This window comes from Echiichthys vipera (genome assembly GCF_963691815.1).
Source record: "Echiichthys vipera genome assembly, chromosome: 2".
Classification (NCBI taxonomy): Eukaryota; Metazoa; Chordata; class Actinopteri; order Perciformes; family Trachinidae; genus Echiichthys; species Echiichthys vipera.
The window spans coordinates 24,695,751-24,708,144 of record NC_139827.1 but is presented as its reverse complement, the minus strand read 5'-3'; the positions used below and the strand labels follow the sequence as shown (position 1 = coordinate 24,708,144).

At 41.0% G+C, this 12,394-nt stretch overlaps 1 protein-coding gene across 2 annotated transcripts; it reads left to right on the top strand.

The window, feature by feature from the left end:
• The first annotated feature begins 2,494 nt into the window (after nucleotides 1-2,494).
• ogal (O-GlcNAcase like) lies at nucleotides 2,495-12,391 on the top strand. 2 transcript variants are annotated; one of them, XM_083933470.1, is made up of 17 exons: nucleotides 2,495-2,847; nucleotides 3,241-3,292; nucleotides 3,867-3,964; nucleotides 5,398-5,528; nucleotides 6,113-6,284; nucleotides 6,498-6,596; nucleotides 6,703-6,842; nucleotides 6,933-7,077; nucleotides 7,439-7,537; nucleotides 7,648-7,892; nucleotides 8,682-8,856; nucleotides 10,179-10,264; nucleotides 10,835-10,927; nucleotides 11,013-11,101; nucleotides 11,178-11,298; nucleotides 11,389-11,518; nucleotides 11,912-12,391. In XM_083933470.1, exons 1-17 carry the CDS (start codon nucleotides 2,772-2,774, stop codon nucleotides 12,052-12,054), a joined length of 2,094 nt encoding a protein of 697 aa, XP_083789596.1. In that variant the 5' UTR covers nucleotides 2,495-2,771; the 3' UTR covers nucleotides 12,055-12,391. The 2 variants fall into 2 exon arrangements, with proteins under 2 accessions (XP_083789596.1, XP_083789595.1); XM_083933469.1 differs by having other exon boundaries at nucleotides 7,436-7,537.
• The last annotated feature ends 3 nt before the right edge of the window (nucleotides 12,392-12,394 follow it).

Sequence of the window (12,394 nt, the reverse complement as noted above, 5' to 3'; positions counted from 1 at the left end):
TTACTATACTGATACAGTTTTGTATATTTGTATATAAAAAAATAAAGGCTCTTAATTTGTTTTTCCTGATGAACTGTCAAGTTTCGTTTATTTGCGTTATTTTAGATCCAAAGACTCTTACCAGTGAGCCAGCATGCACAGTACCACCAGTGTTTTCACGATTAATGTTAGCAGTTATGTGTGTTTGACAGGTCAGACTGTCCGCTGCCACAGTACAGGTCAGGCTAAATGTCTCATTCCTTGGTAGTGATTACTGACCTGGTAGTCACCATGAATCCTGTTTTAAGATCTCTATCTTGCTGGTTTCCATATGTTTGTTTCTTATGTCGGTTCCTTTCGGTTCTCCAGCTCACACTCTTTGTAGCTTGTATTTATCTGCTGCAGATCCTCAGTACCCTCATCAACACTCATCACATCAAGTGTGCTTCGCTACTTTAAGACTGCCCTGTCAAATATCAAAGCAGTGACATGAAATGTGAATTTAACTTGGGTATATCCAACATTTCATCATGTTTTGCTGCCCCACATAACTGTTTTGGTTTATTATTTAACTTCTTTAAATAGACCCATCTCATGGCAGATAAAATGGATTATCAACACAGAAGTAACCAATAATGTGAATGTGAAGTTCCACTGACTCATTGTCATTAAATGAAATGGATCCATTTTTAATGTTTTTAGTTACACCTGTGCTTTTTCCTATAATGGCATATCAAAATATCTCTGAATCCAGAGAATCCAGATCCTGAACTCAATATACTGACATTGATGTTGAAATCTTGTACCTAATGAGGATTTTTCCCGATGATCTATAAAGAATAACTCAAAGAGCCTCAGTTGTCCTTACTTGAATGAAGAGTTTAATACAAAGATCTGGCCAGATAAGTTATTTGTGCAGCATGTATGCATATTTAGACACCAAAAGCTTGAGGAATACAAAGAACATTACATAATATAGAGAGCTGTCTCAAGGACTAAGGGCCACCTTATCTGCTATGGTACCAGAATAGTAAAACAACCTTTTGTACAGCCTTTTGGAGACCTACAACAAACAATTACTATAAATATTATCATATAATATTATCTTTTTCTCTAAATGCTGGAGATTATCATTGTGCGTCCTTCCCTGGCACCAGCTTCAGATGAACAAAATATCCATGTCATTGCAATTTTAGCGTTTACAAACAGTGATTGCAGTGATCCATGGATAGTATGAGGTTCAAGTATAGTTGTCGTGCTTACCTTAAATTTTAGTTTCAGATGTGGTTTAGTGACATAACTACTAGTTTGGAGCCAAATATTCAAGTTTCCACGTGAAGCCTCCAGTGCACATTTGTTTTTTTCAGTTTTTTAAATGAACATTCAGTTGTAATTGAAATCCTTTTAACCAGGGAATTGAGAAAAAAAACATAAGATACAAATTAGTTGAAGTCTCAGCAGCAGTCAAATTTGCAGTTTTGCAGCCTACAGATGTGCAGGCGCGTATTAGTCTCTGGTATCAACATTGGTTGAATATGTAGAATCTTTATTAAAAGCTATATTGTTTTTTTATTAAATAATACACTCACTGGGCGTTTTGAGGGGTACAGAATGAAAGCATTGCATTTCCATTAAAAAAATAAATAATCAGTCAGAATTAATATTTAAATTTTTTTTGACAGGTTTGACAATGACTTTCTGTCACGTTCTGTTTACATTGTACCAGCCAATAGCGGCAGCATTGGCGGTTGCCAGACTTGTCTGTTGTTGCTACAGAAACAAGGAATCATTTTGAGTCGAGAGCCAGCTAATGGATTACACAATGAAAGACTTCAGTTAAAGACTGGCTCAAGTTTAATACTGTTTAAATTAATTGATCAGACAGAAGAAGTAGTCATTACCCTGTTTGATTCATCACTGACATGGAGCAGTCTGATCACTGACACACTCGGAAACAAACCTGGCAACCCGACTGCTGGAATTATGTTTTGTTGTTGCAACAACGATCTTGAGACACTAGATGGCGGTGTTCTGCTCATTCTCCATATTCAACCATTAACATATGGTACAGGCTGGTAAATGTATGATTGTCAGGCCTCTATAAACTGACACCAGGCCAAATTGCTACATATAATATGCATGTGGCTGCTTTTACAAAAGGCACTACCTAAATTGCTGCTGAATATTGGTAACAAATAATATGACAAAATTAATTTTATTTAAAAAATCTCAAGGACATGTGCGATACAGTATGAAAACTGAAAATGAGTCAGTTGCACTCCCCAAGTACACCCTTATTAACATTTAAACAAATGACAACCATATTTAGTCAGAGCATCAGACAGTTAAAAAAGCAAATCTAGATTTACTGCAGAGCTATGAAATGCAAAGTGTATTTCCACTGCTCCCTCTGTGTTTTCAGGTGAACTGTCCCTTTAAGCCACATGGACACTGTCCCTTTAAGACGTTCACGTCGGATACGTTCACGCAACACGCGCCTGTGTCTGAGCTGAGGTGAACTTCAGTCATCACAAAACAAGACCTTTATTTACAACTCCAGACTTTAGACGATACCAGCGTGTTAGCGGCATGCTCCCGGTGATTAAAAGGGACATGTCTGCGCATGCGTGACAGGACGGCGCAATAAACGTGAGTCAGATTAAAGGCTGGCGTCAGGAGCGATGAGTGACAGCAGCGCCGTGTCAGGGCTGGAGCGTCTGTCTGAGCATTAGCACGCCGGAAACAGAGGAAGAGACCACGGCACTAAACTAAACCAAACTAAACGGTGAACCATGTCGACACCAGGCAGAGCCGAGGAACAGCGGCTGCACGCCGGGGGGAGGCGCTTCATCAGTGGGGTGGTGGAAGGTGAGCGGACTGGGACAGCACATCCCCGCAGTGTTGACCCACTGGGAGCACGGCTCTACAGTCAAGATGCACATACCAGAGTTAGGCTGCGAGCTAACAGGGGGAACTTCACATCTATTCCCTATTATTATTATTATTATTATATTTTATATTTCCCTGTGTTTGTATTGGTCATATGTTTCTATAATTGTTTATGTTGCTTGTTGTAATTTAGTTTCTTCTATGTTTGCTATTCACTTTGCTGCTGTATAAGGACATTTCCCCTTTGTGGGACTAATAAAGGAATATCTTATCTCTTATCTTATTTTGTGTAGTAAATTCTTATTGATCGTATTGATCACTTCTGGTAAGGTGACATCATTTAGTGCATAACTTGACCTTTGCTTGATGCAGGTTTTTATGGGCGACCGTGGACCATGGAGCAGAGAACAGAGCTGTTTAAAAGGTAAGCACAACTCCCACTATGAGCAAGTCCATAACTGAACACACACATGTCACATGGAGACAGTGTTGTCCCATACTGATGTTTTTAATGCATGTCCAGCTTTATTTGGATATGAGGGGAAAGGTTAACAACACCAGACAAACAATATTTAGCAGACATGGAATTAGTTCTTTCATGATGCATAGTTTACTTTAGTATTTATTTCAGATATAAACAATGTAAAACACGTAATGATAACACATTAAAGTACATGTGTGGGTGCAGCAGACATCTATACAGACTTATAAGAAAACCACACCAAAAAAACATTTAAATAAGAGAGTATAACACAAAACAATCAAAACTATACAAAAAAAATCAAATACATATGTTTAAATCTATCACAACACAATCTAAGTGTAGGGTGTTTAAGTGGGGTTAAAGTTTAATAGCAAAGAATGATCCTGAACATATAAACAAGAACACTTTTAGTGTTGACTAGTTTCATTTTAACTTTCCATACATTTGAATTACACATCCTTTCGAATCATGTAACAGCTGACATTATATACGCTGTGATTGCTGGGTTTCACAGAGAACAAAAGTGGGGGTTGAACACGTACCTGTACGCCCCCAAGGATGACTACAAACACAGGATGTACTGGAGGGACCTGTACTCTGCTGAGGAGGCAGGTGAGGTTCACCCCGTCACACGTCATCTTTGTTGAGTGAATGAAATCCCAAATCTCATCGGTCTCTTGGAACTGGAGGGGTGGCAGTAACCGAAAACGCACAGGACTGTAAAACGGTCTCAGGAGCAAGATAATGGACCTATTTATTTTTCCTTCTTTGATTAGAAACGTTCAGAGGGTAAAAATTAGTTTATGTTTCCGACAGTTACTACCTGGGTATCAATACTTTCACCCGTAGAGTCATCTGGGTTAGATGTCAGCTCCCTCATGCATTCATATTCCATGAAGGATATTCTTAAAGTTAAAACTTCGAATGAAAAGTAATCTGTGCACTCTGCACACCTGTATAGAGTGAGATATAATAGCTGCGTCTAAGTGCAACAACTGCCTAACAGTGGTTGTAGTTATTGTAGATAATAATAATAATAATAATAATAATGATAATACAATATATTTAATATATTCAGACTACCTTTCATTTACACCCCTAAATTTGAGAATATCCTTCATCTTTTATTGTCTGACGTACGTAGACATGCTAATAGTCTTTTCCTGGAAGATTGAAACAACTTCTAAAAATACAAAGAAAATCAAAAAGTATCTGTACCTGCACCTGGATTCACATCATGGAGTATACGATGACCTCAGGATTCTCATTCACACATTAAACCAAAAACGAAATACATTTGTTATTTCATTTTTGGCTCACGTCTGTTGCCAACTGAGACGAGGCCAGATGCATTCTGTGCAAAACGTAATACAGCAGGATCCCCAAACCATCGTCTATATTTATAGCTTTAAGGTCTTAAATCTCATTCAAGGTGGCATTAAAAAGGTCTTAAAAAGTCTTAAAGATACCGTGGTAGTATAAAAAAGTAGTATACAAAATATTCTTGTTAATCAGAATCTATCAAAATCTGTTTTGAAAAGCGATCTAGGACGTCCTCTGAGCCCTTGTTCCATGCTTTTACATTTTTGTCTCTTTAGTGGGAATATTATAATAAAATACTTGTGGTCATTTCTCATTTTGTATCCGTGTCATACCAAAGTCCCATACTGAGTTATCATTATCTCTTTAGACACATTTTTAATTGCTCAGTTTGGAGCCTCTCCTTTACGTCTTATCAATAATGTTTCATACTGAAGGGCAGGGACCATCTGCAGTTTGACCCATTAAAACGATCATGTCTCCGATGACTCCAAGTGCTGTCAAAACACACGCTGTCACTGGACTTTGGGCCACAGATGATTATACTTGTACCTGCATAAATGACAGGCCTGATGATTGTTCATGGTGCATGCTTATCAATCGAAACCGGGAAGTTGTGCATCATTGACTTCTACTTAAACAGCATTTATTCAGAATATTTCTGCATCCGGGAGGACAGTTTATTTAGATAACATTTCTTTTCTCATCTCTCACTCTTTTTGCAGAACAACTCATTGCCCTGATATCAGCAGCTAAACAGCACAACGTCGAGTTCATCTATGCAATCTCTCCCGGCCTGGACATTACGTTCTCCAACCCCAAAGAGGTTTCCGCCCTGAAGAGGAAGCTGGATCAGGTTAGGACTTGTTATGCAAGATAAAGGGTGGAGATAAATGTGAGATCAATTTAATCTTTGCTCTATGTGGCTTTATCGCTCTCTGTGGGTTTGTTTTTCCAGCACCATATTACTTTATATGAAACATGCAGCAGTAAAATAGGAGATTGTCATTCACACTGCAAGTAGGTCAGCGAGCAACTGATGGCACGGACAAAGACACTGCTGCAGGTTTCGGGTTTAATTCCTGGAGGAGTAACTTTATTTTCCAAAGAGGAAATTCACTTTGTCGAGAGTTAGAAAAGCAAAGTGATCTTAAAAGTCTCATGTTCTGCTCATTTTTAAGTCCATACTTGTATTGTGGCTTTTTACTGGAACATGTTTACATGCTTTAATATTCAATTATTATTCACTTTCGGTCTGAAACGCTCCGTTTTTAGTCTCTGCTTTTAGACCCCCCCTGAAAAGTCCAGTCTGCTCTGATTGGTCAGTGTTTCTGGGTCGTTTGATATTTTAATATTTAAATGCTAAAGAAAGCATGTCACTTTTTACAACATGAAACCTTTAAGATCTCCAGTTCCTGAGCTGTCCTCTTCCTCCCTCAGGTCCGGCAGTTTGGCTGCAGGTCCTTTTCTTTACTCTTTGACGACATCGAGACTGAGATGTGTCCAGCAGATAAGCAGGCCTTCAGCTCCTTCGCCCACGCTCAGGTGGCCATCACTAACGCAGTGTACAAGCACCTGGGAGACCCTGAGACCTTCCTCTTCTGTCCTACAGGTCAGGCAGCGGGACTGTTAAAAATCACTCCTAAAAGAACAAGCATACTGCACTTTCTGTAAAATGTTTCTAATATCACTTAGTCCCGTTGAACACAGCCAGGGGAGTTTTAAGCACAGTAAACACTCTGGGATTCCTCTATTTTACATATCAAGCTCATCTTTCGTCACTGTTTTCAAATCTTGCACACTTATTCTGTCCCTGTAACTCCAGATTATTGCGCTGCATTCTGTACTCCCACTGTGTCCCAGTCCTCGTACCTGCACACTGTGGGAGAGAAGCTCCTGCCTCGGATAGACGTACTGTGGACTGGTAAGGCTGCACTAATCCACAATGTCACTACACCTCCACAGCAGTAGCCAAAGGTATAGTTTAGCAACACAGTTTTTGGAGTCTCTCTCACATTTCTGTTATTTAGGTCCCAAAGTGGTATCTCACAAGATCTCTGTCGAGTCAATAGAAGAGGTGTCTTCCGTCCTGAGGAGGGCGCCAGTCATCTGGGACAATATCCACGCAAACGACTACGACCCCCAAAGGATTTTCCTCGGACCCTTCAAGGTCAAGACTGTATTCATATTTATAATTTGTACAAGCTTCAGTCTGATATGTATCTGGAAAATAATGAAATGGTTTTGTTATTCCTGTTAGGATCGTCCCACTGAGCTGATTCCCAAACTGAGAGGAGTGCTGACCAATCCCAACTGTGAGTTCTACCCAAACTTTGTAGCCATCCACACCTTGGCTACATGGTGCAAAGCAACTCATGATGGAGTACAGAGGGATGTGGAAATGGGTGAGTTTTTCTCAGAGTGAAAAACATTTGCTGTGCTGCCTTTTATCACATCCACCAGCTTTAACATATACGCAGAATACTCAAGCTCAAATTTGACTCTGCTTTTATGGTACAGCAGTGTAATAACGGACCTGCGGCCCTTTGCTGCACGTCTGCCCCTCTTTCTCTCTCACCCCATTTCCTATCTGTCCTATATAATAAAGGCTTGTAAAACTGCCATAAAAATAATCTTTAAAAAAAATATAGGTTTGTCTAGAGGTGATTGAGAATAGTGACACAATCAGATGGATATTAGTTAAAGAAGCAGAAAGCCTAACATATATGACATTTTTATCCTGCTGTCCTTGACCTCCATCAGCAGCCGATGAGGAGCAGGACCCCTGCTACAGCCCCCAGAAAGCCCTGACCCTGGCCCTCACTGACTGGCTGCAGGAGTTTATGAGCACTGATCAACCTGGAGGTAAAGAGTCACGAAAGAACACTTTTCATTAAACTGCAAACAGTTTGATGTTAAGAGGCAGAGATGGAGCAGGTTATCATATTAAAACAAAGCGTGTCGCCGTCTTTCAGCTCATCTCAAGAAGGAGTCGTCGGGTGAGGAGCCCATGCAGACAGACATGGGCGATAGCTCCTATGTTCCTGGACCTGGGGAGAACCCGCTGTACACAGCAGAGCCCCTGACTCTGGGGGACCTGAATCTGCTGTCGGATCTCTTCTACCTGCCTTACGAATATGGGCCGACTGCCAGGACCATGCTGCAGGAGCTGGACTGGCTCAAGAACCACAGTTGGGCTGCCACTGCAGAGACGGACCAGGTAGTGCTGCATGTTTAGACTTTTTTAAAAAAAGCAGATGATTACCGTAATTTCCGGACTATAAAGCGCACCTGACTATAAGCCTCACCAGCTAAATTTAGGGTAAAATACAGATTGCTCCATATAAAAGCCGCACCCGACTATAAACCGCAGGCGTTTTGATGTGTAATTACCTTAGTATATACGGGTTTCCTGCTACCACGGAGGGGATTGTCGGGACAGAGATGACTGTTTGGTAACGCAAAGCGTCCCATTTATTAACAATAAATCATTCAATCAAACTTTCACATCTTTGACATGGCGAACAGCATTCGTGCAGAGTACAAATAATACAACGGTGCAAAGTAATACAAAGTGCTCGCCTGTAACACGGCAGTAAAAGTGCAGTCCCGCGGCCGTTTATGTTATCAAAATAACCAGCCATTCATTGATGTCAAGGGTACGTGCAGCAGCTCTATTTCCTTCTTTGACAGCCAGATCGATTGCCTTTAACTTATAAGCAGCATCATATGCACTTCTCCGTTTGTTTTCCATGTTGAGGGTGTTTGCATGAACACTTCCTTCGCGCAAACTGTCGCTGACGCTCTCCTACTCTTTGTTTTGCTCTCGTTGCCTGGCGCCAGATGTCCCCTGGTTACCGTAAGCCGTAGAAAAGCCGCACCGTTGTATTAGCCTCAGGGACCAGAACGAGGGAAAAAAGTAGCGGCTTATAGTCCGGAAATTACGGTATGTAAATAATGTTCTTCCTCCTGTAAATTTGTGCTTAAAGACTTTTTTTAAAAAATGCAGACAGCGGAGTGGTGCTCAAGAGCGCAGCAGTTTGATGACATGTGCGAATCGGTGGTGCAGATGTTCAATCGTCTGTCAAACGCCCCCAACCGTAGCATTCTGTACGACCTCTACAACTACATCTGTGACATCAAGAGTGGAGTCGGCCTGGCCCGAGCTTACGTGAAAACACTCGGTGAGAAAATCACAATCTTCCACTGATGATCAGAGTACACAGGCTGGTGTGTAAAGGGCACAGTGTGTTGGGGGGGGGGAAATGCTGTAGGCGAGTTTAAAGGAGAAAAATATCAAAGACACTGGACTTCGTGGCATCCTGTTGAATTCTAAAGGGAAGCTGTGTGAAAGAAAAGTAGAACATTCCATATTCTGTTTATTTTTAGGTTCATACTTGTATTTTGTGTTTCTACTAGAACATGTTTACATGCTCTAATGTTCAAAAAACACATCATTTTTCTCATACTGCCTGTTTTCACCCTCTGTCTGAAACACACGTTTTAGTGCCTGTCTCTTTAAGACCCGCTCCTGAAAAAGTTCAGTCTGCTCTGATTGGTCAGCATCTCCAAGTCTGCTGCATCTGCGCTCTTGATGTCTCTGTACCATCATTACAGCTGAGGAATGACTGTAACAGCACTGCAGCAGCACTTTCTACATACACACATATATACACAAACACACACACACACACACACACACAAACGGATGGCTCGACTCAAGCAATCTGGTTGGTCATTAACCATGATATAATTCCTGTATAGGATGTCCACTTCCTTGACACAATTCTTCACAATATCTTTTAGCTTTTATCATTGATTACAATGTAAGGACTTTAACTTAAGCTTGCATAACGATCAACCAAAGCTAACGTAAGCTTAAGTTGACTGGCTGACTCAGCCGGGAGTAGAAACCGTCTCTGTTGCTTTAATCTGTCCATGGGAGAAAAAGAAATGCAGTAAATATCTTAGTTACAACACTGTTGAGCTTGCGAAGCAGCGTTTAAGAAACCCCACAATCTCTACAAGCTAAGATTACACTAGGTTAAGCTAGCAGGGCAGCAACAAGCTAAATCAAGATGGTACGTTCCTTTGCAACGGCGGACCAGGAGGGCGTATTTCTCTGCAAGAACAATGCTTTATGGATGGTTTTTGTTAATTGGAAGATATCCATTACTTTAATATTGCTATACTTGGGAACTATTTTATAAAAGCAATACCTCACGACAGGCTGTAATATAATCCCAACATACCACTGCCTGTCGTGAGCTATTGCTTAAATATAGTATAGTTGTGACATCACAACTGTACAGAAGTCCTGACGGCTCGTTTAAAGGCACAGTTTATGAATACAGGCTGTGTGAATTTCTCTCTGGATTGAGAGTTTTGATAATTTCACAGTATTTAACACCTTGACCTGTTCTATAATAAAAAAAAAAACATGGAAATCTCACTTTTTACAGAATGGGGCCTTTAATCATCTGGTTATACTGTTTGCTGTCCATAGGAGGGCAGAGTCGACCCTCAGCCCAGGTGATGAACGATGATCCTGAGCCCTGGGGCTTCAGAGGTGGCCTCTCTGGAGAGTTCCAGGTAACTCATTTTTATTTTATTTGTTTATTTTGGGCATGTCAGTTAGATCAATCATCGTCACACATTATCTTAGTTTAAATCATACAATTCACATGTCCAAAAGGGACAGCGGAAGAAGCAAAAGCTTATCTAGTCCCGCCCCCGTTACCACAGAATACATTATCTTCATCATGACACAAACATAACATGTTTCAACATCAGGAGGTAATCAGAGCTGCAGTCTAGCTCTAGACAGTCAAACAAACTACGCGTGTGTCAGCTATTGTTTGGGTACAAATGGTTTCTGTTTTTTTCTCCCATATCATCCCAACACAGCTGACCCCTGCCTTTGACCTTTATCAACCCTCATCCTGGGTCATTCTGTAACGGCTAATAGTCATATTTACATACTTCTTTTTGAAGACACTCAGTTTTGCTGATTTTTTTGACCTCCTTGCCGGGATCATTCCGCTCAACCGTGACAGACATGGTAAAAAGATTTGAATGTAGTATTTGGTGCTGTGTCTAAAGTAAGTCAGTGACATCATTGGTCATTTTGAATATTAATATACTGTTTATTTGTACTTGCAGAGAATGCTGCCTTGCCACGGAAACAGGGACCTGTTCAGACATCCTCCCATGACAGCGGTTTACTGTATAAGGTCGTACTGCCCCGAGGATAAGGTGAGGATGCCTGCTCTTCTCACATTGTGATACATTTTTGTTCAGCTTCAGTGGTGATGGTAAACACTTCTGTTTTCTGGACTAGATGGAGGTGCAAAGGATTTTCAGGGAGATGAAGAGCGCAGGAGAGGGCAAAGTCCCCTTGATGATGCAGCCTCCACTTATCTGTGATGGGTAAGTAAGAGTTTCTCTCTCTGGAGTATTTATGCTTTCATGACTTTATCTTAACATTCCCTCTGGCCCCCTGCAGCCTGTCATCAGGTGAGATCGCCCCTTCCCCTCAGTGTGCTCTCATTCTGGAGGATGAGATTGGGGTTTGTGGTTATGCCCTGGCACTCACTGATGCCAAACCAGCCGCAGCCAAGATTCAGGTGATCAAATGCTGTATCTAGTCATTTTCCAGAATAGGAGACGATGATCAGATTGCTTTATTTGTATTTTATTGAATCTCCTACCTCTAGAGGGCTGTAAGTGATTCCATGCTCAGGGAATTCCCCTCCCTGGTTACCATACAAGTGCTGCCCCGGGTCACTGATCCCTCTCCAGCGAAGCGAATGATTGGTCGGCTGTTGTCCTCCATCAGGAGCAGTGGTAGGTCAAGGCCGTGCACAATGCCTTTGATAAATGTGCCGCATGGAACTGGTCTGCAACCAACTCACAAACTGACGTTTAACAGCTACATACTCTCCACAAGGAGGTGCTGCTCAGTCATCGCCACAACAGCTCTACATGTGCCAACCTCTTAATTGAGGGAAATTCACAGCTGCAGTGGTCATCACTTGCAGATGGCATCAGTACACAAATCTGCAGCAGTGCGATGAAAATACCAACTAGATCTTGTTTAGGGAGCTTGGCATCATTAAAGCTGAATGACTTTGTTCCAATATCGATAAGATTTTAAAACATAAATTCTTTTCCAGGACTTCAGAGAGCAAAGATTAAATCTGAAACCCCATCTTTGTTCCACTTTCCACTACTTTAAAGGTTCCAGAGGAGTGTTCTGTGAAATGAGGCAGAGTGATCGGAGGATGCTCGACTTTTTCACTAAACTGGACGCCTTCAAACCCATACAAATGGACGGTCTACCTCAAGACATCCTGGCCATGGGAAAAAGCCTAGAAACCTGAAGATCAATAACAAAGATTTTCTTCCATTTTGAGATGAAATTACTAACTTTGTAGCATGTCAGACCGAAATCCATTATTCATATTTTAACCAACTAAAATCAAGGTGTAATTAAGTAACCATCACCATGTTCTCCTGCAAAGTTGCAACAGTCAAAGAAATTCTTAATGAAAGGTGTATAACAATAAGTAATGTATAAGGAGTGTGAAGCGAAACGGATTTTGTAGCTGTGATTTTTTTTAAATGGATAGTTATTTAGATCAATTTGTTCCAACAAATTTTAACATACTTAAACAACCTTAAGGTCCTGATGTTGCATCTGCCTGACCCATTAAAAACACA